The 26,643-nt window shown below is 34.1% G+C and overlaps 1 protein-coding gene across 2 annotated transcripts; it reads left to right on the top strand.

The window, feature by feature from the left end:
• The first annotated feature begins 17,846 nt into the window (after positions 1–17,846).
• LOC114759107 (uncharacterized) lies at positions 17,847–26,023 on the top strand. Of its 2 annotated transcripts, none has more exons than XM_028948200.1 (13): positions 17,847–18,003; positions 18,190–18,336; positions 18,449–18,631; positions 19,659–19,741; positions 19,901–20,099; positions 20,538–20,659; positions 22,081–22,147; positions 22,409–22,459; positions 23,149–23,201; positions 23,313–23,523; positions 24,490–24,660; positions 25,704–25,765; positions 25,853–26,023. In XM_028948200.1, the coding sequence occupies exons 1-13, from the start codon at positions 17,938–17,940 to the stop codon at positions 25,866–25,868; spliced, it is 1,431 nt and encodes a 476-aa protein (XP_028804033.1). In that variant the 5' UTR covers positions 17,847–17,937; the 3' UTR covers positions 25,869–26,023. The 2 variants fall into 2 exon arrangements, with proteins under 2 accessions (XP_028804033.1, XP_028804034.1); XM_028948201.1 differs by having other exon boundaries at positions 20,544–20,659; positions 25,853–25,914.
• Positions 26,024–26,643: the final 620 nt, after the last annotated feature.

Here is a 26,643-nt window from a genome sequence, read left to right as displayed (position 1 = left end):
TCCTCTTATTTGCTGAGGCTAGCCTTGATCAAGTAGGGCTCATAAAAGTACATGTTGATGATTTCTGTGTAGTGTTAGGGGAGAAAGTCAATATTGTGAGATCTAGAATTTTCTTCTCTAAGAATGTGAACTATAATTGAAGGGATGAGATCATTAAGTTTCTTGAATGTACTCCTATAGCTAACTTGGGAAAATACTTGGGAGTCCCTCTTAATCACAATCAGGTTTCTAAAAATACCTATGTGTTAAATAAGATGGATTAGCGGCTTACTAACTAGAAGGTAAATACTCTTTCCATTGTAGCAAAACATACTCTTGTCTCCTTAATTGTTTCTGCTATCCCGAATTATACCATGTAGTCAACCTTGTTAGTAAATAATGTCTGTAAGGAGATTGATAAAAAATATCAGAGCTTTCTCTGGAGAAGCACAAGTTCGACTAGGAAGACATACCATGTTGCTTGGGAGGATGTTTGTAAGCATAAGCATCAGGGGGGCTTGGGTTTAAGACAAGCAACCATTAAAACATTGCTTTTATGATGAAGCTCAGAGCCTCAGATGGGGACTAGTGAAGCGAAGAGATGCCTTGTAGGTGAGATTTTTGCGAGAAAAATACAAATATGGGAATGATGTTTTATTATAGGTCAAAAAGTGAAAATGTGCATCCCAGACCTAGAGGGGTATCTCGCTAGCTTGGAAGTCTACTAATAAAGGTATTGGGTGGAGTCTTGGTAATCGGTCTCAGATTTGTTTCTAGGAAGAATGATGTTTGGCTACCAAATCATAATAACCTTAGTTCTTATATACTGAGACATATGGATGATGCCATTTGAAACATAAAAGTTACTGATTATCTCATAGATTTTGGTACATGGGATTGGCATCAGTTTGCACCTTATCTCCCTCCTGTTGTTTTTAATGCTATTGAATGTGTTCCTCTCTCAGAGTTAGGGAGAACAAGTGATACTCCTAGATGGAAGGCAACTAATGATGGAAGGTTTTTGGTAAAGACGGCTTATGCTATGCTTTGTAGGCTAGATGTGTCCACCCTCAAGAGTTCATGGCGAAAGATATGAAAATTGTCAGTTCCTCAAAGGTGTAAGATGTTCCTATGGATTTATGGGATGGGAAGGCTATTTACTAATAGTGCTAGGGCTATGAGAGGGATGTATAGTCAGATGGAGTGTAATCTATGTGGGGCTATGAAAGAACATGTCGTGCATGCACTACGTGACTATTGTGTGGCACGAGCTTGTTGGGATGCGATTGTACCAGATCAATAAAGGTTTAAATTCTTTGATGGCAGAGATCTATTTAGGTGGATTGACTAGAATATTGGTAACAGTTGGAAGGTTATGGGAATCTCGTGGAGAGTGTGGTAATGCAGGTGTTTTTGATCGAAAGGCTAAGGGTTGGGTTGGCATTCTTGCTCAAGCTAAGGCCATTATTGCTTGTTAGAAGGGAGCTTGAGTGAGGTTTTGATGCAGCTCTCAGTGACTAATACGTGATAAACTCTATGTATGGGATGTGTTAAGTATAATATTAATAGTGCTACTGCTACCACCATGACAGCTCTATATGGTGGTGTAGTAAGGGATCATGATGGTAAGTGGCTAGATGGTTTCATGTTCCATGTTAGAAGAGGGAATAGCTTTCACACATAAGCTTGGGCTGTGTTTTGGGGCCTAAAAAGAGCCTGAGATCTGCAATGGCAATGAATTGTCATCGAAATGGATTGTCAAGAGCTTGTGGATCTTCTTAACGTAGGTTGGAATGATAAACAGATGGAAAGAGGCTTGCTTGCAGAGATTCAGTCATGGCTAGAAAAAGATTAGGAAGCAACTATGTCTTGGTATGATAGCGAAGTGAACATAGTGGCTGATGCAATGGCCAAGGGGGCATTAAGTGTTGCTAAGGGAATTAATTTGCTCCATTCTCCTCTTGATTTTGTCGTCAATTACCTTGCGTTTGATATAGCTCTGTAGTTGTTTTGCTCTTTATTGAAAAAAAGACAATATAAAGGACAATTATATGCAAGGATATGCAAAGATCGTCATATCATATATTCTACAAGAATATGCAAGGATCTCTTCACCAAACATTGCACCTAATAGAATGGACTCAATGCACAACAACTAAAAAGGATGATATCATAATAGTGTGACAATATAAAGAACAGTGATACATGTTAAATGCCACACAACTGCTCTAAAGCAAAACCATATCCAAATTGATGATTTATGCCTTCTTGTAGTAAATAAAATAGTTTAGTAAGTTTCATATGGAAAAACTATCATCTCAATAGAGTGAGCTAATAATATCTTCTAATGCATAAAGTGGCAAGAAGTACAATATGTAACCTTTTCTCTAAGAATATATATATATAAATTTATTTTTATCTACTTTTTTTATAGCTATTAATTAAATATAAATAAAATAAACACTAGAAAATTGAATATTATTTCATTATAAAATTTTAGTCCACTACATAGCCATCATCCGTATTGGAAATACAACAAAAACCACACAATCTAAACTTAGTATTCAAGTAATTATTTAGGTTGTAAGGGACAAGTTGCTACTACTACTAGTTAGATTTATGGTTACTTGGAGGGTCAATATTAGGGACAATAAAGTCTTTAGGAGGTGGAACATAAAAGAAGTCTCAAATGACAAAGAAGTCCTACAATAGGGGCGAATTAGGTGGCAACAGCGACATCAGGTCCTTTGGTGGCGGTAGGGGAGGTAGGTCGATTGGAGTATTAGTAAATATGTTGATGTGGCAGATCACTTGGGCATCCCTAATCCTGTCCTATTTAATACTAATGACTATCTCGGTGACTAGCATCTAGAACATTACGTAAAGATGTGAGTGATACAAGTCAAAAGTTTACAGCAAAAAATGTCCAGTCACGATGAGCCAAAAAAATATTTTTTCCTCCTTTGTGATACCTGCCATGAAATTTACATGAAAAACTTGCACAAATAATAACAGAAAAAATTTTATGAGCACACACAGCAATTATATAGACACATCACCGAGACCAACTAGGATGTCCCCTAGAGTGGATCCACTGCAGTCAAAAAGTCACATAGACTATAGTAAAGTCACACAGATTATATATTGAGTGAACACAAAATCAGCATATAATAGTAGATTTGGCAAGATTTCTCATATAATTTAATTAGATAAAAGTTAGTTGTTAGAAAATAATGAGCAAATATGTAAAGATTATTTTATAGATCGAAATAATATCTTAAGGGAGGACTACTCAGTAAGAGAAAGTCTCTTACCTTGTAACAAGTTAGTCTCATTATTCATTCTTCCCAAAATTACACTTATTTCTTTGACAAAAGTCTTTTCCTTTCCGATAAATAAGGAAAACCATATGTATATGGATGTTGACTGCCCCTTTCTCTCTCTTCTCTTTACTGTATGTTATCCCTTACATTTATTACTTCCTTATCTTTTTACTTTTTACTTTTTAACCAAGTCTTCTGTCCCCATCCTTATGTTGTCTTTTTCTCCAAGTGAAAAGTGGCATTATCAAATACATCACTATCTCTTTTCCTTATAACCCTCACGTGTTGCTTTTATTCCCATCCATACCCCCTCTTTTCACTAATATTATTTGCTACATATATCTTAGATCATGGTCACAAATATTTCTCATCTAGCCTAAAATGCCGTATAATTTAAGATCATTAATGATACTATCCATAAAATGTTATAAGATGCTACATTAATATATATAAATCATTTATATATTATTTAAATTTTAGGGTGTTACATAATGGGTGCAAATAATTTGAACAACAAACAAAAATGGAATGACAAAGCACACGGTTACAAGAGAACTAAAAAAAACCATAACTTGAGAAATGTATAGATAAAAGTAAAGTTTCACATTGTTATATTAAAATATATAAATAAATAGTGAATATGGTAAGATATGAAGAAAAATTAAAAATATTTGTATAAAAGAATTCCTAACTATATAATGAGAAGAATTACATGTGCCTCTACCTAAATATAAGAAAAACATTTATAGTAATTGGTTAAGCATTGAACTACTTTACCTTGACACATATCAACTACCCTTTGCTCTATCCCTTCAAATCGACATGGAGATTAAGAAGATAAATTGATAAGACATGTATAAAGCATAACCCAAAAATAATCTATTTAAAAAAAAATAATATCTAAGCTATACTTACAACATAACCAAATTGTAGACCATTCATAAGGCTTTAATGGTAAATTTTTTTCCTATCTCTATAAATAACTGAATAAAGCATGACATATAATTATGCATTTTCATCTAACATAGTAAAAACTACCCCATTGCATCTTTGAAAATGGTGCCATTTATAGCCTTCTTAGAAGATCTGCTATACAATATACTTAGTACATAAAGAAACCATCATGTTCGATTCATTCGTATTACATAAGGCTCCCTAAACTTAAACGCATATCTTAATATAGCATGTTATCAGGTTATAATGAAGATGACTAAGGCATGGATGGTAGAAGCTGAAACTAGTGAGTGGTTCAATATACGTTACCTGCCTTTCTGATGCTTCTATGGCATCATGAGGAATGAAGGTTTTCATAACATTGAATGGGATTTGTCTGAATGCTACAATTTTGGACAATTTGAGCTTCTTCTTCTATACTATTAACTTGTATAAGACTTCATTCAAAGTTAAAACTGTAAAAGCCATTTAATAACTACTACTAATATAAAACATACTGACACATAAAAATTTATCCAATTCATAGCAACAACATATCTCACTATTTTCCTAGCATTATCGAGACTCGTAGTAGAAACTAACAAACACCAGTGGTGAAGATATTACCAGTTGATATGGACAGCAATCTTGACTTTGAAGACCAAACCTTACCTTTGTTTGATGACTTAGGCAAAGCATTAGGGTTTGTGGTAGGAGAATGAAGCAAAGGAGAATAGGATTGAGTATTATATATTTTCTTTACTTTTAGGGTTTAGCCGTAGCCTATATTACTCTTCCCCCCTTAAAATGTGTGTTTGTTATATATCACTCCTTTTTTTCTTTCCATACATGCCCTTTTATTTTTACGATATGCTGTTAGTGTTTTTCTAACACTTATAGTTGCTTTTTAATTTTTGCCAATATTAGTGATTGTGTATATCTTATTAATTCATATTAGTGCCATGGTTATTAAAATATATAGATAAAAGTGATATGCCAGTGCTTGGATATTGTATGTTGATTATTATAATAATATTTTGCTAAGTATAATATAATATCGATTAAAACATGGTCATTTATTGGTTTCAAAAGAAAAATTGGTGATTAAAGTAAACTGAGCTTAGGAAAGACCAGCCTATCATTCTAGCCTGATATGAAAATGTGTACCATATTTTTGACAGTGTTAAAATAAAAAGTACACATATCTTCATATTTGGGCTTTACCTAGTTCATGGTTAGATTAAATACCACATATTAATTACATAAAGACTAGTTTTTTAGTCAACAAATAAAGATCCAACAGTTAAAAACTAAAAAAAAACATACATAGCCACCATAGAAGGATATAGAAATGCGGACGATAACTATTAGTCTATTACTGCATGACAATGTGAAGAGAAGTACCTTTGAAGAGCTATTACAACACAAGAGAACACCATAATGAGTAATAAGTATTATTTCAAGTACTTATAATTAAAATAGGGGAATACATGAACATATAATCATAATCATAACTTCATCAAACATTATACTATTGGCATTTCCTCAGGAGGAGTCAGATGGAAGCTTTCTTCATAAAGTTGAGGCACTAGAGGATTGAAAAACATTCTTGTTGCATTAGTAAATGAAATCAACTAAGGACACCCTATATAAAATAAACCAATGATCAATATTGCTTAACACAGTAAGAAAAAAGATATTTTATCTATGGGCAAAAAATACTACCAAATTTTTTTCTCATATAGACTTGCTATGTAAAAGGCACAAACTACCTATTGCATATTTTATTATTACAAACACTATCTTTATTAGAAATTAAATGATATGCTCGAATGGCACTCTTAACAAACTCCCAATAAAAGTGACCAAATGCCTATAACTAAGTCACATAATATGTTAGTCACTTGCAAAAATTTATGTTAATAAATAAGAAATACTATAAAAAAATATATTAGCCCTTCCCTTAGTCATATGTTCGACAAGTGTGAGGGTAACTTTCTTGCAATGCCCACTATTTGCTTTGCTAATCATAGGATTGTATAGCTTTTTTAGTAATCCACTATCTGCAACGTGTTTTTTGGTTTGAAGAACTTGTCTTACTTGGTAAACCACACTGTTAATGAATAGCATGTCTAATGGCAACAACATTCCTAAGGAAGAAACAATGCTCTAGAAATATTTCCCATACATCTTTTTCCTTCATTTTTTCTCCCAAGCAAATGTGATATCTACAATGTACACCTTATCCACCATTCCTAGCTATGAAATTAGCTACATGGTAATAACAATCCTATGATAACCTTGCATAAAGACTCTTGGTGACTCCATCGTCTTTAATAATAGCTAACATCCAAGTACTCTATAAAATTGTGACAATGAGGCATAGACTAGAATGGTTTGAAAATAAATTCGATAACACTGTAACTAATCTAACTAGTTCATCAAAGAGCAGCAGATCCAGAGAAACTAAGAAACTTCAAACCTCTTGTGTAGCCTCGTTTGAATAATGTTTCCTCCATCATGATGACCCTACCCACTCTTACAAGTACATATCCTTTACATCTCTCGTGTTGAAGATGGGTAAAAGCAACTAGTTCTCTTACAAGCATAGACATTACTCCTTTCAAGTTGGAAACAATATTAGGAAAGTTTTGAATGTAGTAAGTAATACGCAACACCACAAAACACTTTATATGACATGACAAATGTTAATATGACATCAATATGAAGATTTTTTGAAGTTTGAAACATGGCAATGGGGGAAAATAAACTACTATTGAACAAGACATTAGGTAAGGAATATGTTAAACTAAACAGCTTGCACGTAGCGCCCTGAAGCCATATATAATAACGCAAGAAATGAGGATGACTTATGAATGGTTTTTCAGGTGAGAAGCCATTGATAAATCATGTCATAGTAACAGCTTCAGAGCAAGGGTATTTCATTTTTTATTAATATTAAAGATTAAAAATTGATTCTTCTACATCGTATGAGTATGATTATAATTTGATAACAATTTATATAGCTAAAGGAGCTATATTGAATATATGTAAATAAATAGTCATTTAAGTCATGCTATTTTTATCTTGAAATTAAATAGTCAAAAATCATACAATTTTGATTCTAAAAAAAATCTTTGTGGGGCTTATTTGTACAAAAACTTATAAATGTAAGTTGTAAATAATATAATCTTGAAAGCTAATATAAAACCAAATATAAATCAAGGGAAAATTAATCTTTTGGTCCCTTAACTTTTAACTCACTTATAACTCAGTCCTTCAATTACGACTCGGTGCAACTCAGTCCCTAAATTTTTGACTCGCTTATGACTTAGTCCTTTATCTTTTTATTTTTTAATCTTATTGTCCTTATTATCTATAATCCACTTCTGAGTCATCCTACACAGCATTTGAGTTATCCTTGTCATCTATGATGTTAAAATTGCTCCACCTTAGGTCGGTTTTTGTGAAAAAATCTGAAAACAAAAGAAGGAAGGGCCGTGGTAGGGATGAAGATGTGAAAGACCCCCAGAAAAAAAACAGAGAAGTTGTAGGTATGAAAAAAGTCGAAGCTTGAAACAGATCGGCTTTGTGAAAAATTGCTCCGCCTCAAAGTCCATGCTGCCACAACAACGCTCCAAATTCATTTTCTCACCTTCTCTCATACCTCACTCCACTTCACTCTAACTCAAAGCCACTATATTATCATCGCTTCTTTTGCTTCAACTGGGTTTCACTTGAAGAGTAAGGATAATGATCTGCGTAAAAATAACCTTAAGTGTCTTACCAGTTCTCTTTTTCTCATTTATCTTATTCTTCTATAATTGTGAATAGAAGCTAGGGAACTAAACGTAGTTTTATCTTTTTAATATTAAATAATAGTTTAATTTAATATAAGGAGTCATGCAATGGCTGAAAGAATAGACAATGGGAATTGAAAATTAAAGAAAGGGATCAAGGAGAAGCCGCGGAAGAACAAAGGGAAAAGAGAGGAACCAGAGGAAAGCAGCAATGAAGAGGAAAGGAAAAAGGGAGATCAAACAGACCAGAGGCGAGAACGAATATCAGTAGACGAGACTAATGGTTCTTCCTCACATGATGTAAATTTCTAGCTAACTTAAAAAAGACATGGGGCTGAGGTGGACCAATTTTAACAATATCATAGATGACAAGGACAACTTAGATGCCATGTAGGATGACTTAAAAGTGAGTTATAGATGATAAGGACAATAATATTAAAAAATAAAAAGATAAAGGACTGAGTCATAAGCGAGTCAAAAATTTAGGAACCGAGTCGCACCGAGTCATAGTTGAGGGACTAAGTTATAAGTGAGTTAAAAGTTGAGGGACCAAAAGATTAATTTTCCCATAAATCAATATAGCGCACAATCCGAATCATCTCTCTCGCGGAGCCTTTTTATTTGAAAATCTAAACTAAACTAAGTACCAAAAATATTGAGAGGTTTTAAAATTGATTTTCTTTAATAAAACTACTTTGTAAACAATGCAAATTAGATAAATCCTAATTACTATTTTTTTGGGCTTTTTAATAAAATAATAAATGAAAATATTAATTTGGATTTTAAGGAATTTAATGATGAGATGCTCTTTGGAAATGAACCAATGATTAAACTAACTTGATTAATGATGTGGGAGTAACTTAAGTGATAAGGATTGGTTTAGAAAAGTTGTTCCTTTTAAGTTAATGCTCAACTAGAACATCAATTATTTGTTAAATTCACTTCAAACATAATCTCTACACAAACCAGTATAAAAATCATACTAACAATGAATCAACAAAGGCATAAACATATAATTAAATATATATTCATAAACTCAAGTACTCAAACTTAAAATTACCAATCCAAATCTCAACAATTCCAATCCAAATCAAGAATTACAACTAGCAATTCCAAGTTTTAAACTGCACATAACAAATTTCAAACCAGAAATCATCAATATACAGTTTAAACAAAAATTAGAACTAGACTTTCCTTTGTAGGTCCTAAGCTCAAGTCATTAAATTCAATCCCAAAGAGCACAGTAAAACTCAGCTACTCATTGCTTTGAATCCAGTCATAAGGAGCTCTATAGATTCAGCAGCCATGAAGAAGTGTTGACAGCAAGCCGGGGAAGCCAAAAGAAAGCTGAACAGAATGAAAGAGGAAGAAGGAAGTCTGGGTGAAGGAAGAGGGAGCGTTGACGGTAAAGGAAGATGAATGGTGGTGGTCACGTTATGGTGAAGGGTGTGGAGATAGGTGAGGTCAATGGTTCAGGGAATTGGAATGGAGAGGTTTGAAGCTTGTGTATGTGTGGCGGCATCCTTCCCTTCAATCCTCTATATCCCTCATAATCAGATGCCCGCAATGTTCTCATATTCAAAACAGTGAGTTTCATTATCCATGGGTCTTTCACTGTAACTTGAAATCTTAGGTTTTTCTTTTCAATTCTTTTGGGTCTCCACAATAACAACTCATCTTTTCTTTCTTTTTTCCAAATTTTTCAGAATAACCTACAAAACAATTTAACAAATTGTAGTATAAAAAATCCCAAAATTTATTAATTAAAAGCAAGTATGAAAATATGACAAAAATAACCTTTTTGCTCTATTTACTAAAATTGTTCATCAATTGAAAATAGCAATAATAAATGCCAGTTAACTTGCTTTAATTGATTAAAAAAACCCCAAAAGATATAAAATAATAAGACAAAATAGAGGTTTATCAACTCCCCCACACTTAGACCTTTACACTCCTAAGCAAAGATACATTAAAATCAAAACAAGCACTAAGACAACTAGAAAGCTATACAAGTTCATGATAAAAATATAATAGTATAATCAATGATATCCAACAAATTAACAAAACTCATAGTAAAATCAGTACAAAGAATTAGCCAAGTATCCAATCAACCATGACAGTAGACAAATGAGAGAGAGAGCACTCAAGGATAATAGTGTTTCACTCAACTCACCTCATTGGAATAATTTCCACTCAAATGCACTTAATTCACATTCTATCATAGGCTTGTAACAACTCTAGTATCTCAATTACTATCATAATTATAAAATAAATCATGAGGACTTTGAAGGGTTATAATAATGGGCATAGGTCAAATGGAATGAATAAAAAAAAATGGCAAGAACTATGCATGCACAATGAGTGATAGGCATCCTAAACGTAAATAAATATTCTATGATAAAATCATGCCTTATTTCCCTTCTTTCTTTTGCTTTTCTTGTATGCTCATCTCTTTTTTTTTTTGTACTTTTCTCTTTTTTTTGTTTTTTTTTTTTGAGCTGGCATTCTAACACATTTGTAAAATCAGTAGTAATATCCCAATATAACAAGGCATAGATGTGTTAAGATGCTATGAAAATACAATTAAGATGCATATGCATTGTCACTTGTCCAAATAATAACAAAAAGAAAGTGAAGGCTCAAAAAGGGTGTGCAAATGGTGTAGATGAAAATGGTTTGTGTTTGGAAAAATAGGGATATGAATAAGAATGCCTCAATCATATTTATCATATAATTACAATGTAATTAGACTAAGAGTTGAAACAAGTTCTGTAGAATAAAAAACTAAGTGGATAATCACATAAGGAAAGGAATTTAGGCCTAAACTTCTTCCAACAAGGTTTACTCTCAAATTCACTCACATTGGCTAATCAGACACCAAACTAACCACAAAGCATTAATGAAACTATTCAAATTACTAGCTTTAAGAGTATCATAAATCAAAGCATTATATTAAATCATGAATAAGCATAACTCTAAATTGAAATAGTGAAAGTCATTTTCTCTTTTTTTCCCCCCAAAACATGGAGTAGCAAAAATCTAAATATGAGGTATAAAGAGCACCAGAATCATCACAACCAACAGCAAATATAGCAAGACTCAACCATTTATAAGACCACATCAAGCAACATAAGGACTCAGAAATACAAAATCTTTCCCCACACTTAAATCATGTATTGTCCCCAATGCATAACCCAAAATGTGGAGTAATGATAAGAGAGAGAAAACCACAAGGAGAGATTTTATTGAATTAAAAACAACCACAACTACTTTTTCCTAATGGATTACCCCTTTCCCTACACTTAAATCAAACAAACATGTTAAACAGATATCACGAGCAATCACAAAACATGGAAAAATGAATCAAGGGAAGGAAGGGGATAACCTGACAGGTTATGGAGGCTTATAACTCGAATGGTAAAGTTGGAGCTAATCCAACTTTACTCGCATCCGCTGCCTTTTAGCAATCTTCACCACTGCTTTCTTTTCATGTGGACAAATAGAAGTGATCACCACAGGTCCAATCTATCTTGCTTTCCTCTCGTGGTGTGGGGTTTCGAATTCAGAGAATTGAACCCAAACTGACTCACCAAAGGCCAATAATTTTTCTTCTTCATTTTTTTTTGAACTTCGGATCATCAATAGGAATGTCAAGTATTTGGAGATGGCCAATAAGGTGCTTGATGTCAGAAGATGTGAGTCTATACTTTTCTTCTTTTGCTTTTGTTTCTTAAGGCTCTATACTCTATACTTCAACATTATCAGAATCACCAGATGAGCCAGGGTTAGCTTGCAAGATGCATTCAACAAGTCTGACTTGCTTCTGCTTCTTTTTCTTTTTCTTGTTGGCTTTTGAATGGGCAAGAGCTGCTATAGTATCTTGTAGGGACTTGACCTTTGTGATCAATTGTGTTGTAAGCTCATATGAGTTCTTAGTCCTTTTAGTGGTACCTATAGCATTAACACCCACAATACCTTCCTCAAGCCAATTTGAGTTAGAAACAAGAACAACATTTGATGTAGTAACTTTATAAGTACATGGTGTGAAAAGAGTACAATCCACATGAGCAACTGTGGAGTACTTCATGTCATTACCATGCATAAGGAAGGGAGAAGAATGGGGTGAAGAAGTGGGGGGTAGCATATAACCATCAATATGAGTATGTGTAAAAGATAACCAATGTTCACTAGAAATATCATCAATCAAAGCATCAATAACACTAATACCAAATAATGAATTATCTTCATACAATCTTTTCATGGAATCTTTAATGTTGAAATGCACATAATGATCTCCCACAAACATAGTAATAGTCCCTGTTGGCAACTTAATATTAGTTTTTACAGACATCAAAAAGGGCCTACCTAGTATCAAAGAATCATTACCCCTAGATTCACTAGCTATATCCAACACATAAAAATCAGCTGGAAAGACTAGGTCTTTCACTTTTACTAAGATGTTCTGAAGTATTCCGTGTGGATACCTAATGGTCTGATCAGCAAGTTGGAGTACTACATTTGTTGGCTTAAGAATATTAACCCTTAAAGACTCATAAACTAACTTTGACATCACATTGATAGCAGCTCCTAAGTCTAATAATGCATGGAGAATAGGACTCTTGCTAATGGTACATGGCATGGTAAAGGAACCTGGATCTTGATACTTAATTGGCAGAGAGGATTTAAACATAGTAGACACATTCAATCCCAACCGAACCTTATCATGTGGCTTAAATTTTCTTTCATTAGTTCATAAATCTTTCAAAAACTTAGCCTATTACAGTACTTTCTTAATCAATTAAACCAAGGGAATGTTAACCTCTAATTTGCTAAACATCTCAATCAATTCATTATCATGTTGTTCATCGTGCATTTTCTTTTGTGATCTAAGAAAAGATTGAGGGAAAGGAATGTCACTGATTTTTACCTCTTTACCTTTATGTGTGATAGTTCCTTGTTGGCTTAATTCATCGTGCTCCAAAGTTGTGCACTTGGCATCTGTAACACTTTAGTTGGTTCTTTTCTTCTTCTTGCCCTTCAGTAGGCTCTTTAGTGTTAGCCAGTAGTGCTCTTTCTTTAGAGCTCTCAGATTTCTTGCTTAGTGTAGTAAGATGTGAAGTAGGCTTAGCTTTTATTTCTTCATCCACATCCTCTTCAGTGAAACGTACTTTACTTCTGCTTCTCAGAGTGATGGCATTAAGGACCTCGAGATTGATAATTGTATTAGAAGGTATGCCTCCACTTTTGGCTTGCAGATCACTCACATTATCGGCCACTTGAGTTAGATGAGATGTCACAGTATTGTTCTTCAACTCTAACCCTACCAACTTTTTACAAATAGTTGCATTATCACCTTGCATCTTTTATAGAATTGTGGCAATGGATGAAAATTGGCTATCATTTAAGGATTTATCTTCTTTCAACTGGTTATCCATGTTGTTAAGTTGGGCAGCCATACTCTTCAGTAGTTGGTTGGTCTTATCACTCTTTGGTTGAGAAAGTAAATTGTTCTGGAGTGGAGTAACCACCCTTGAAGGTTTTTGAAAATGGCTTGAATAAGCACCAAGTCCACTAGTTCCCTCTTGAAATTGTTTCTGCCCTTTGTTATCATTATCCCTTCAACTGAAGTTAGGGTTCTGTCTCCACCTCTCGTTATATGTGTTAGAATCCACTTCTGGTTCGTAGGGTGTCCCTGAAACATAGCAAAAAATTCTTCGTATCTTGAAGGACATACATTGCTTATGTGCATAGAAGAACCATAATAATCACAACTAGGAGCTACCAATGCCTGGGAGGTTCCCATTGCATTACATTGTCTAGGGTTCCTTTCATTCTCTAGTTTCTCTAGTTCCTATCAATCTTCTCTATAAATTGCTTAAGTGTATCATTAGAAGAGGATGAAGCTACTTCTCTAACACACTGTCTATCTCTAGTGCCATATTGTTGGTCATTTGTGGCAGTCTTCTCAAAGAGGTCCCATGTGCCTTGCGGAGTAAGATTAAGAATTGAACCATTAGCAACAGCATTAATAGTCCTCTGATAGTATGGTAAGAGACCCTTATAGAAACACTGAACCAATTATGACTTAGCAAATTGATGATTTGGACATCGAGACATCATGGTTAAGAACTTAGTCCAATATTCATAGAATGACTCCCCTTCATCTTGTTGTGCTCCAAAGATAGCTTTGTTAAGCTTGGAAGACTGAGATGTAGGAAAGAATTTCTCAAGAAAAGCATTCTTGAGTTGCTCCCAGGTAAGTGTAGCATAGTGCTGGGGCAAAGTTCTTAGCCATTCCTTGGCTTTTCCTTCTATGATAAGGTAAAACGTTCTCCTCAAGAGCTCCTCTACATTTGCACCCTGTGGCTTCATAGTAGAGCATACCATCATCATAGTTTCAATGTGTCTCTAGGGATCATCACCTGAAAGACCAAGAAATTTAGGCATAGTATTAATCAAGTTACCTTTGATTTCAAAATTAGCATCAAAATTGTAAGAACTATAAGGATCAAAATTCATAGTAGAGTTATTTATTTCTCTAAGACTCCTCTTATCTTCACCATTATTCCTAGGCACATGATTTTCCCCATGACCATTATTATCTCCATTACCCCCATTTCTATTTCCATTATTTTCACCATTACCACCATTACCAGTACAATCAGCCATGTCTAGATTTTGGTTAGGTACACTAGAAGTATGGTGTTATAAGGGAAATTCACTTATACTTTTTTAACCCTTTTCCTTTTTCTTCTTTAATTGCCTCAAAGTTATCTCCAGTTCAGGATCGTAGAGTAAGGTTTCTTTATCTCTGGGCATGCAACAAAGAAATTCAAAGTAGCAAAGTGCAAAAGCAAGACTCAGAATATCAAAAATTCACAAGTATGAGACCAAAATCAAGTGAATCTCAAAGAACCAAATACTTCTCAATGAGTTTCAGCAAAGTATATGTCTATACACTCAAAGAGGTTTCAAAGTATCAATTACGAATGCACAAGTATGAATAAAATCCAAAACTTGTCTTTACACTCAAAATTTTGCAATTTAAAACTGTCTAAAATCAAGAACTAACCAATTCAATCTTGTAAATGCAATAATGACTCGCAAGCAACTTTGAGAAATGGTGCAGTAAATCAAAAGCTCAAAATTTCAAGTAGAAAGCACCAATACAGCAGCAACCAAGTTAAAGATAGCAAGTCAATTGAGAAATTCTAGCACAAATGCAAAGATGCAAAATGCAATGCAAAAGATATGTAAGCACGTATGTTAAATTCAAAATAAAATCAAGATATCTTTTTGATTTTTCAAAAATTTTCAATGCAATGTGAATGCAATCTAGATTAGACGGACTCAAACACTAAAACAACTAAAAAGTGGCACATGAACGATTAACCCAATCAATATAAAGTTGACACTTAATTTACTAGAGAGTCAAATAAATTGACTCTCTAGTAACGGCGCCATTGATTTGAACCTTTTTAGTCACCTTGGGTTAAATAAAAAATAAAACCAAATATAAATGTAATATAGTGCACAATTCAGATAGTCTTTCTCGCGGAGCCTTTTTATTTGAAAATCTAAGCTAAACTAAGTACCAAAAACATTGAGAGGGTTTTAAATTTGATTTTCTTTAATAAAACTACTTTGCAAACAATGCAAATTAGGTAAATCCTAGTTACTATTTTTTTTGGGCTTTTTAATAAAATGATAAATGAAAATATTAATTTGGATTTTAAGGAATTTAATGATGAGATGCTCTTTGGAAATGAACCAATGACTATCCTAACTTGATTAATGATGTGGGAGTAACTTAAGTGATAAGGATTGGTTTAGAAAGTTGTTCCTTTTAAATTAATACTCAACTAGAATATCAATTATTTGTTAAATTCACTTCAAATATAATCTCTACACAAATCAGCATAAAAATCATACTAACAATGAATCAACAAAGGGATAAACATATAATTAAATATATATTCATAAACCCAAGTGCTCAAACTTAAAATTACCAATCCAAATCTCAACAATTCCAATCCAAATCAAGAATTACAACTAGTAATTCCAAGTTTTAAACTGCACATAACAAATTTCAAACCAGAAATCATCAATATACAGTTTAAACTAAAGATTAGAACTAGACTCCCTTTTGTAGGTCCCAAGCTCAAGTCATTAAATTCAATCCCAAAGAGCACAGTAAAACTCAGCTACTTATTGCTTTAAATCCAGTCACAACGAGCTCCATAGATTCAACAGCCATGAAGAAGTGTTGACCGCAAATCGGTGAAGCCAAAGGAAAGCTGAACAGAATGAAAGAGGAAGAAGGAAGTTTGGTGAAGGAAGAGGGAGCGTTGACGGTAAGGAAGATGAATAGTGGTGGTCGCGTTATGGTGAAGGGTGTGGATGTAGGTGAGGTTGATGGTTCAGGGAATTGGAATGGAGAGGTTCAAAGCTTGTGTATGTGTGGCGGCGTCCTTCCCTTCAATCCTCTGTATCCCTCATAATCAGATGCCCGCAATGTTCTCATATTCAAAACGGTGAGTTTCATTATTCATGGGGCTTTCATTGTAACTTGAAATCTTAGGTCCTTCTTTTCAATTCTTTTGGGTCTCCACAATAACAACTCATCTTTTCTTTCTTTTTTCCAAATTTTCCAGAATAACCTACAAAATAATTTAACAAATTGTAGTATAAAAAATCCCAAAATTTATTAATTAAAAGCAAGTATGAAAATATGACAAAAATAACCTTTTTGCTCTATTTACTAAAATTGTTCATCAATTGAAAATAGCAATAATAAATGCTAATTACCTTGCTTTAGTTGATAAAAAAAACCCCAAAAAGATATAAAATAATAAGACAAAATAGAGGTTTATCACTAATCATTCAAATATCTTATATTATGAGAAGTATTGGTTGTTTTGAGAAATATATTTCTAGAAGTCTTGAAGACTAATATTTGACAAAACTGCTACTATTGAACAGTATAGAAATTCACTAAATTTAACTTGCTTAAGACTAAGACGATGGCAATATATGCAATGTATATATTGGAATTCTTCATATATATTGGAATTGAAAAAACTGGATTGCCATGTTAATTAAGATAATGATTTTTCCTTAATCATAGAAATTCACATTGAGATGTTACGAAAGACATTTGCAACTTTGACACATTTTTTGTTCAAGAACAATGTTAACATTGTTGTTAACCCTTAGAAGTTTGTCCAGCCAATGTGTTCTCAGTATTTAAAATATTTTTTCAGCGGAATTGAATACTCTAAAATAGTTTTTAAGTGTAACTCTATTTTTAAAGTATTTTCTGAGTTAATTTTTTATCATTCTTTTTTTCACATTTTTAGTAATTATCTTTCATGTTTTTAGTATTTATCTTTAACATTTTCAATGGTTTTCAATTTTTCAGTAATCATTTTAAACATTTTCTAGACTATCTTCTATGATTTCAGTTTTCAGCTCTAATTTTTAATCTTAATTCATTTTTAATAAAAATGCTGGGTCATTGGGAAAAAAAAAAGGATGCATTTTTAATATATTTATGACATCTAATTAATTAATCTTAACTATTCATGCTAAAAAAGAAATTAACGTTAAATTCACTCAAAAAAGAAATTAACGTTAACCCATTCCCCGCGTAATATTTTGCCAGGAGAGAAACTCTGAAACAATGCAGGCCTTGATCAGATATCTGCCTCCAAGAATTTGCAACGTGGCAGAAATTAGTCGTCAATCCCTCTGGTCCATTGTTTTCCCCAATTTTTTCTTGTTTTTTATTCCCAAAAAAAAAAAAAAAAAAACCTTCAGCGATACTTACAAATTCAACAATGCCACCACAGTGGTAGGAGAGGAAGAGCGAGAAAGATCTGTGCTCCCGGGGTCTTGGAGCCATGGCAGTAGCAGTGAACTGGTGCAAGCCTTCTCCATTTCTCGGTCACAAATTCGCAACTCGCTCTGTAAGTCCGCGTGATTTGGCTTCTGTGTTTGAGTGGGAAAAATGGCGAATGATGTTTCAAAGTAGTGCATAAGTCTATATATACCTTCTTATGCCCATGCTATTAACTCTGTGTAGTTCTTGGTATATTTAGTTTCTTTGATGTTTTGCAGATTTACTGATTTTGCAAATGATAATTTCGCTGTAGGCTAATCTGTTATCTGGACAGTGTATGGGGAATTCATTTCAGCCATCTAGAATCAGTGCACTTTTTTGGCAGTCTAGAAGGTCCAGGGAAGCACAAGTAATGGATTCTGTTTTGGGACAATTTACTTTGACAGGGTCTGGCTCAGAGGTGTTTTATTTAAGTGGTCCTTTCATAGTTCTTTGTCGTTGAAGATTTATCCGTTGTATTTGCTTGTGATATGCTCAACCTGTTGCCCTTTTATTGATACTTGTGTGCTCAGGACACAATGGTGAAGCTGGCACAACCCAAAACGATAACAGTTTCAGTTGTATCTTCTATCTCGGAGGTAGCATCCAGTGAATGGGATGCTTGTGCTCTGGATGCCACGGGCACTGAAAAGTTCAATCCATTTCTTACCCATGGATTTTTATCAAGTTTGGAGGATTCCGGAAGTGCAGTGAAGGTGTGGAAATCTTAGCTTCTATTTATCTTTTTATAATGACATGTCAGCTGAACGGCTAGGAAGTGTATAGCTCTTGGTTCTGTCTGTTTTTTTTTTTTTTAATTCATCTGCTGTGCCATGTTATAGCTTAATATGTTGGAGTAGTTAATATCAACGGGTAACCCCCCAACCCCCAGGGGGCCCCCTTTTATCCTAAAACCATGGATCATTCAATGTAAACTCTGTAACCTCCATTGTAAGTAAATCTGACAATTTTGGAATAGGTTCAATGTTGCTAAGTCAAAGATGAAAATGCTAAGAAAACAAAATCCCTTCGGCGGCCCAAAATCAAGCCTCCCCCACTCCCCCCTCCTGAATTTGGTTTTCTTTGTATCTATTATTAGTCATGTTATCTTATCCTCCTATTTCATGATAATCTCCTTAAGTGTAAGTTCTATCATATTCTGAGCCAGACTGCTCTTATATGTTTGCATTCTCTCATCGCAGATGGAATACATGGTTGGGTTAGTATATTGACCCATGGATGCCAGAATATCCTACGTTAATGCATTTGAGATCTCTTAAAATCAAATCAAATGGTTTTATCCTTCTTGCCATTTGTGGATTGCTTCACTTGATGATCACAATTGACTGGATTCTCTTTAAAATCATGAGTATTTCTTAGGCTTCAGAGTCCTAATTAGTTTTTTTTTAATCCTTTGATCTGTCATGGGTATTCACAGACATGTTGCTACTAATTTCCATGTTGTTCAGATGGTCATTTTGTGTGCAACGAAAACGAGATTCTATTGACAATACCTTGGATGCTATTTGATGTTTGATAAAACCGATTGTCTGTAAACCAAGAATAAACACGTCTTTCATTTCTCAGGAATTGCTCTTCTTTTTCATCCTCAAACATTTTGTTTGTATCCATTCAGGGTCCATGGTTGATGTTACCACAACTTTTTCTTCATATTACCAGTGTCAAATTGTCAGTGATACTGTGAAAACATCTGAATTTTCATATTATTGCTCACAATTTCAGGAAACAGGATGGATGCCCCGCCACATCATTGCCAAGGATGAAGACAACAAGATTGTAGGTGTTGTCCTACTCTATCTTAAAAGGTTTGGCATCTGCTACATCATCCATGCGGCAAGTTATTTTCTAGTTCGTTATGGAGCTTGTCTATTGTTCTAAAAGTAATTTTCCAGCTGCTTTGTATTACAGCTTTTATCTAACCTTTTATCTATTGTCTGTCTTCTCACCTATTGATTTGGTTGCAGCCATTCATATGGTGAATTTGTTTTTGATCATTCTTGGGCTGATGCATATTATAGCTATGGGTTAAAATATTACCCAAAGTTACAATGCTCTGTGCCATTCACTCCAGTAACTGGTCCAAGGATTCTAGTTCGTAACACCTCATACAAGGATCAAGTCTTTGACATTATAGTATCTGCAATGAAGGATCTGACTGATAAGGTATCAGATTTATCATAGGGCCTTAACTTTCAGCAAGTAGTTGTAGAAATACCCTCTGTTTTACCAGTATCCCCTAGTATATTTAATTTGTCACTTTATCATTACCAGTTGAAGCATTGTCATTATAATTAATGTCATGTTCATATATCTTACTGCTCTCATTATTGACTCTTAATATGAGACTTGAATTCTTACTCTTGACAGAGTTTAGAAAATTGTTTCTTATTAACTACTTCCAGTTCTAAAATTTTCTCTTAACTTGCATTTATGCTGCTGCTCAGTGAAAGTATTAAAGGTTAGGAGGACCATTACACTTCCATCTGCATTTTCTTGCATAGAAAGATTTTGTTCTATTTTGTTTCCTTAATTTCCGTTTGGTTGTTGTTCTAATATGAACATCTGCCATGCATTTTTAATCTGACTTCATTTTCCTGACAGTTCGAGCTTTCATCATTGCATATTACTTTCCCCACTGAAAATGAGTGGAACAAGCTTGGTGAAAAAGGTTTTCTACAGAGGATGGGAATGCAGTACCACTGGAAAAATCGTAACTATAAAAGGTGAATCACTATATGTGCCCCATCTTTGGTAGTGTAAAATGTTCCTAGAATGCGTTCGGTTTGTATGTTTGTTTTGGCATACATTTTGGCTTCATCTAGGCATTCTAATTTTGTATCTGGGCTGAGAGAAATTGAGTTGGAGTTTCTGACGAGCATCTTTTACTTCTTTTCCTCAACTTGAGGCCCCCCCCCCGGGGGGGTCTCTCTCAAAAGAAGCTGAAGATCCCCCCCCCCCCCCCCAAGAAAATGATGACTTGAAGAGGTTCTTTATTTTGAACTAATGGTTGCTACATATAGGAGGAAGGAAGCCACAACTGAACCACTAAAACACCCTCAACCAAAAAAGAAAACGATAGGAACATAGATGCAAACTAAAGAGTCAAATACTGAAAGCAAATAATGAAATGAAACCACCTCAGCCCATTAACTCCTGTAATTTCATGTGATTCTTTTGACGAGTCTACCCATTAAAGGCCCAAGAATAACCATATATTGAGCAGCAAAACAATATTTAAAATAAATTTGAGGACTGAACCAAACATAAAAAAGATTCTAAGAAGACATGAAAACATAATAGAAACAAGTCAACTGATACTTCATCATTTGGCAAAAATTCTATTAATCAAATGATTTCCAATACTTCCCTTCAAGCTGGGCAAGGCTTGGAGCTAGAATAGTTATTCTACTTTTCTTCCCTGGCATTTGCCAAACATGTAATGGAAGCCTCCCCTTGAAATGAGCTGATGTTTGCATGTAATTTTCAATAGCTTGGCGACAAGTTCCTATAAGTAAAACACTCTGGCACAATGTCATTTGTCTGAAGCTATTAAGAGTTTCTGAAGGCAGTAAAATACAAGGAAGCATTACAAGCTATTGTGATGCAAACTAGGTTTCGGTTTTTTTTGCTTACACATACTGTTTCTTCAAGCTCATGTGTCCTTCGTCATTTTTCTTATTTTATTTTTCCAGGTCATGAATGTCCTTGTTCATTGTTCCTTCTCACAAAAAGACTATTATTCAATTGTTCTATATCACTTATCTCTGACAGTCAACTTTTTCTTAGCTCCAATTATAGTTTTATGCTTTCTGAACTCTGATTCCTTTTAGATATTTTTATTTTTAACATTGAATTTGTACGACATCAAAGGACGTTAAATACTGTTTCTTTTCTTTCTTTTTCCCTGTGTCAAATGCCTGCATCTCTGATCTTGAATTAACATGTCTTTCTTAAAATACTGGACCATGGAAGGAATCCAACTTTGTTTGTCAGATCTTCAATCTATTAAAAAAGTGACATGATGTGTGTGATGCAGTCAATCAGTATGATACATCAGTAATTTAACTTTGGCTCCTGTGGTGAGTTATAAGATTACTTTTTTGTATCAGTCAATCTCATTTTGTTTTGTATCTCTACGTGGCAGTTTTGATGAGTTCTTGATGGACATGAAGCAAAGTAAAAGAAAAAATATTCGCCAAGAGCGCAAAAAGGTTGGTCTTTGTTGTTGAAGGTTTGGTGAGATGGAAAGAAAAATTTTAAATTGTGTTCAATGTACAAATCCGCTAGCAGTTTTCCTTTTCATACTCTTTGTGACAGCATGATGGGGGAAAAAAATTGATTCTGAATTGTTGCAAAAATTGTTCTCATTTCTGGGTTCACCTCATGTAGTATAATGGTGGTGTATCTTAGATAACATCAAAGCAGTTGAGTTTATTTGTTGGCTACATTATTATAGAAACTTTTATGTGCAGATTTCCGCACAGAACTTGATTATGAAACGGCTCCGGGGTTATGAAATAAAGGTACTTTTATTAGTGTTATGTAGGTTTTAAGGGTTTTTGTGTTCGTTTGTTTTCTTTCTTATTTTTTTCCTTTCTTTGTGCATATTCTTTATGACGTTCCTGTTAGAGATGTCTCATTCTACTCCTGTAACTTTCTTCTTTGTTAAAATTTCTTTCTTGTTAATGTGTACAATTGTGTGGTGTCATGCAGTCTTTTGCAGTCCTTTGGTGTGTTTGGTTGGAGTGAATGCTCATATTTATATTTTCCTTGGAACTCTGATATTTGATGTGGTGGTAGGGATTTATGTGTGGCCACATTCTGGTGCTCTTCCTTGTGTTATTCTGATCTTGAATCCAGATATGCAATGTGATTGAAGAATATCTTGTTACTAATAATCTTGTTTGTGTATTTTTTTCCTCTAGGAGGATGTAATTTGTCTTTTTGTTTGTACTGTCTTCCTCTTTTTGATAAGATTTTTCTTTCACGGCAAGAATTGATCTGAAAAGCTTGTGGTTGTTGGAAAAGTCTTGATGCTTCTAATAATATTTTAGTGACCGACACTGGTCAGTTTTGGTGTGTACTTTTATATTGCACATCCATGTGAATAACTTTATCTTTCCAGTAAGCAAATTTTACTTCTGGTATATTATTGGGCAAACTTCACAGTCGTATTGTTTCAACTTACTCTGTTGTGAATTTGTATTGGCAGGCAAGGCACTGGGACTCCTTCTATAAGTTCTACAGGAACACAACTGATAACAAGTCTGTTCCTTATGATTGAATCTTTCATTTTGAAAAGAATCAAATCACACCGATGATATGGGGATGTATCAAATATTGGTACTTATACATTGTTGTTGCTTTATATTATAGGTGGGGTAGCCCTTACCTGACAAGGGAATTTTTTCATGAGATGGGATCAAAAATGGGAGATCAGGTATTGCTAGTTGTTGCAGAAGAAGGAGATGAACTTGTTGCAGGAGCTCTAAATCTTATTGGAGGAGATACTTTATATGGGCGGCTATGGGGATGTAGCCCTCGGAGTTATTATCCAAGTTTGCATTTTGAAGCATGTTATTACCAGGTACACCATCATTTTTCTAGGAGTTTAATATTATTATTATTATTTTTACCTTGTATATTCTGTTTATATTCTCTAGTTTATTTCCTTTTCTTCTTAAATTTTCATTTCACCTCAGTAAGGCTTACACCAACAGTTTCTGGTGTTGAAAGAAAAGGATGTTGCTCATTTTATACTCTGTATTAGTGTATTTTGCTTTTTCAAGCGTCGAAGCTATTTAGCATGAATGTGATTTTGATGCTAGTTGCATTGATATTTATCCGCGTTGTAACATTTCCAGTTTCCACCTTCTTCCCCTCTTGTTTTACTTGTCTTGGCTTTTCCTTGTTTTCTTAGATTGTTTGCATTGCAGCTTGTCTTCAAGTTTCAGTAACAAAATGGAAAAAAAAGAAGTTTTGAAATCATAAGCATGCTTGGGAATTGGGAGGAGAATGAAAGGAGTACAAAGAACAGGAAAGTGGAGAGAAGGAAGTAGAAGATATGATCAGATGAAAATTTTCCCTTTTCCTTGATTGGCAAAATTTTCTCCTCCAAAATCCCCCAATTTGAAAATGCGAATGAAAGAAGATTTCAGAGAGTTGGACAGAAATCCTTAACGATTCCCAAACTGGGTCTTCTCCATTATCTCCTGTTCAAGTACACTACACTCTTAATGATTTTATCTCTTATACTAATGTTGTATAGATAAACAAATTAGTTCCCAATAAAAGAAATTCAAAACAGCCCTATTATGACGCTAGCAGTTGCACAAAATCACAGAGGTTTGGGTTGTTTACACAACGGTTTACTCTAAATTCTCAATCACAGTCTGAGTGAGACTCTGTTTCTCAAGTGTTTTCTGGCGCTTTCATGTCTCCTTATTCCTTGATTGGATCCTCGAATTCTGATGGTTCACCAAGATCTCAAATAAGATGTAGTATATAGCTCATGAAGCATATAATGTAGTTGTTGCACTGTTTGGCGTTACAGGCTATTGAAGCCGCGATTGAACTCAATCTTCAAACAGTAGAGGCTGGAGCTCAGGGTGAGCATAAGATCCAGCGAGGCTATATGCCAGTGACAACTTATAGCTGCCACTACCTGACGGATAATGGATTTAGGAAGCCTATTGAAGACTTCTTAATCCGTGAAGCTTCTCAGGTATGATAATTGTCAGCTGACATGCGTTCTTTTGGAACTATATGCCTTGCTTGAAAGGATATGCAATTTTTCCACTTTATTTTTCTGCTCTTGGAAGGGTTAAGGACTAAATACAATTAACTGATATAATGGCCAAGAATGGAATAGACAGAAAAGAGGAGAAAAGAAAAGAGAATATAGAACAATTCTATCAGGTTCAAATTTAACTAACGAACTCCGAAGAAGTCCCTTATAAGAACCTTGTTTTAGCAGCAAACTTCCCAACTAAACTGGGTTGGGAAATCATTCATTCCAAGCTGTCTAAGGTAGGCCCCACGTGGGCAGAGTCTAAAAGGTTCCAGCATTGACATAGATATATGGCAAAATGATGTGTATTATTCAGATTCAATTTTCATTGTTGTGCTGTATCTAATACAAGTATCAAATTCATATTCGGGATAAAACTTCTGTTTCTGGAACTTATTCTTCTTAGGCTAGAAACTTGTTTTTCCCCCTTATAAAAGAATCAATTAAAAACAACATACAAGAAGTCCAAAATAAGCATACGCAAGCATAAAAGATAAAAAGCAGTCCAAACAACAAACACTCGTGAATGAAAGCAATTGTAGGAAACTTCCAACCATGAAATAAACATTTGGATAAAAATAAACTGCCAGACAGGGGCCAAACTCTAGAAACTTGTTGGTTAACTTGACGAGCTGTGATGCAACTCTCTGACTACATGACTAAAAAACAACTGCAGTAAGCAAATAAGATCAGAAAACCAAGTATCTCCAACTTTGGATCATACCTCAAGATTATCTCCTGTTAATGTTGCGTCTAGATAAGAGGTTATGTTCTCGTTTGTATGACGAAGGATGTAATGTAACCATTTTCTTGGTACCGACCAAATTCTTCCAGAAAGTCCAAAGACATACTTTTTAATGACAGTTTCATTCCCTTTTCAAGTGTAGCCTTTCTTGTGAAAGGTCATTATTATCCCTCTTCATCTAACCCTGATGATTTGCAATTTTGTTTACTTTGATTTCTTGTCTTTTGTACAGGTGAAGCTTGTTATTAATCTCTTACATGATTCTGGCCCTTTCAAGGAAGATATCCTGAGGGGGGAAACAAATTGACACAATAACAACTTTTATATGTAAATATATATGTATATGGTTGTTTTTACTCTGTAATTATTAATTTTTTTCAGGGATTATTGTATATAACATGCTGAAGCGGTGACCATCCATGTCTTTAGGCATTTGCTGCCAATAATAACTAGCGCAGCTGTAACTGGCACTTGGGCCAATGATATAGAAGTGAAGGAAGAAATGATTTATTTAAATAAGATTAATTGATAAATATTGAATTTTAAGTTAAATTTGGTGTTCATTGAAACGATGGTGTCCATTTAGGCAAAAAGTTATAGATATCTGGACTTGTTATTTCCTAATCTATAATGAACAAATAGTATGAACTTATTATTTTCTAATTTAAAACTTGTCATTGCATAATATTCACGTATCTTTAGATTTTTCTGATGATTATATTTCTTTTTCAAGCATCATAGCAATTTGGGAGAATTACCGCAAGGTTTGAGGAAGGAAATTAATTATGATGAAATTCTAATGATAAGTGACTGGTATGAATCTGTTGTTATTTTCTATTCATGTTTTTCACTTGTCAATGGGTTTAAGATAATTAAATTCTTTTTTCGAAACTTGATTGTAATTTTTCTCAGCAATTTTCTCCAAAATTTATGCCCGGAGCAGACTATTTTGGGGTCAGACCAATTAGAAGGGAGACGTTCAAGCTTTGACAGTTGAAAATAGCAATTCATTTGAGAAACTTTCCCAACACTTTGGTCGTCATCCAATTGCAAACAATTTTAGATTAATATTCGATTCGCCATTTTGAAAGATAAAGTGTCCCTCGTCTGCGTTGATATAGTATGTCAATTTTGTTTGGCTTATTTGATGACCTTTTTCAATCTTCATGCAG

The sequence above is a fragment of the Neltuma alba genome, unplaced genomic scaffold, assembly GCF_004799145.2.
Source record: "Neltuma alba isolate B1F8T4 unplaced genomic scaffold, ASM479914v2 tig00010789_pilon, whole genome shotgun sequence".
Lineage (NCBI taxonomy): Eukaryota > Viridiplantae > Streptophyta > Magnoliopsida > Fabales > Fabaceae > Neltuma > Neltuma alba.
This window is presented reverse-complemented; position numbering and strand designations above follow the sequence as displayed.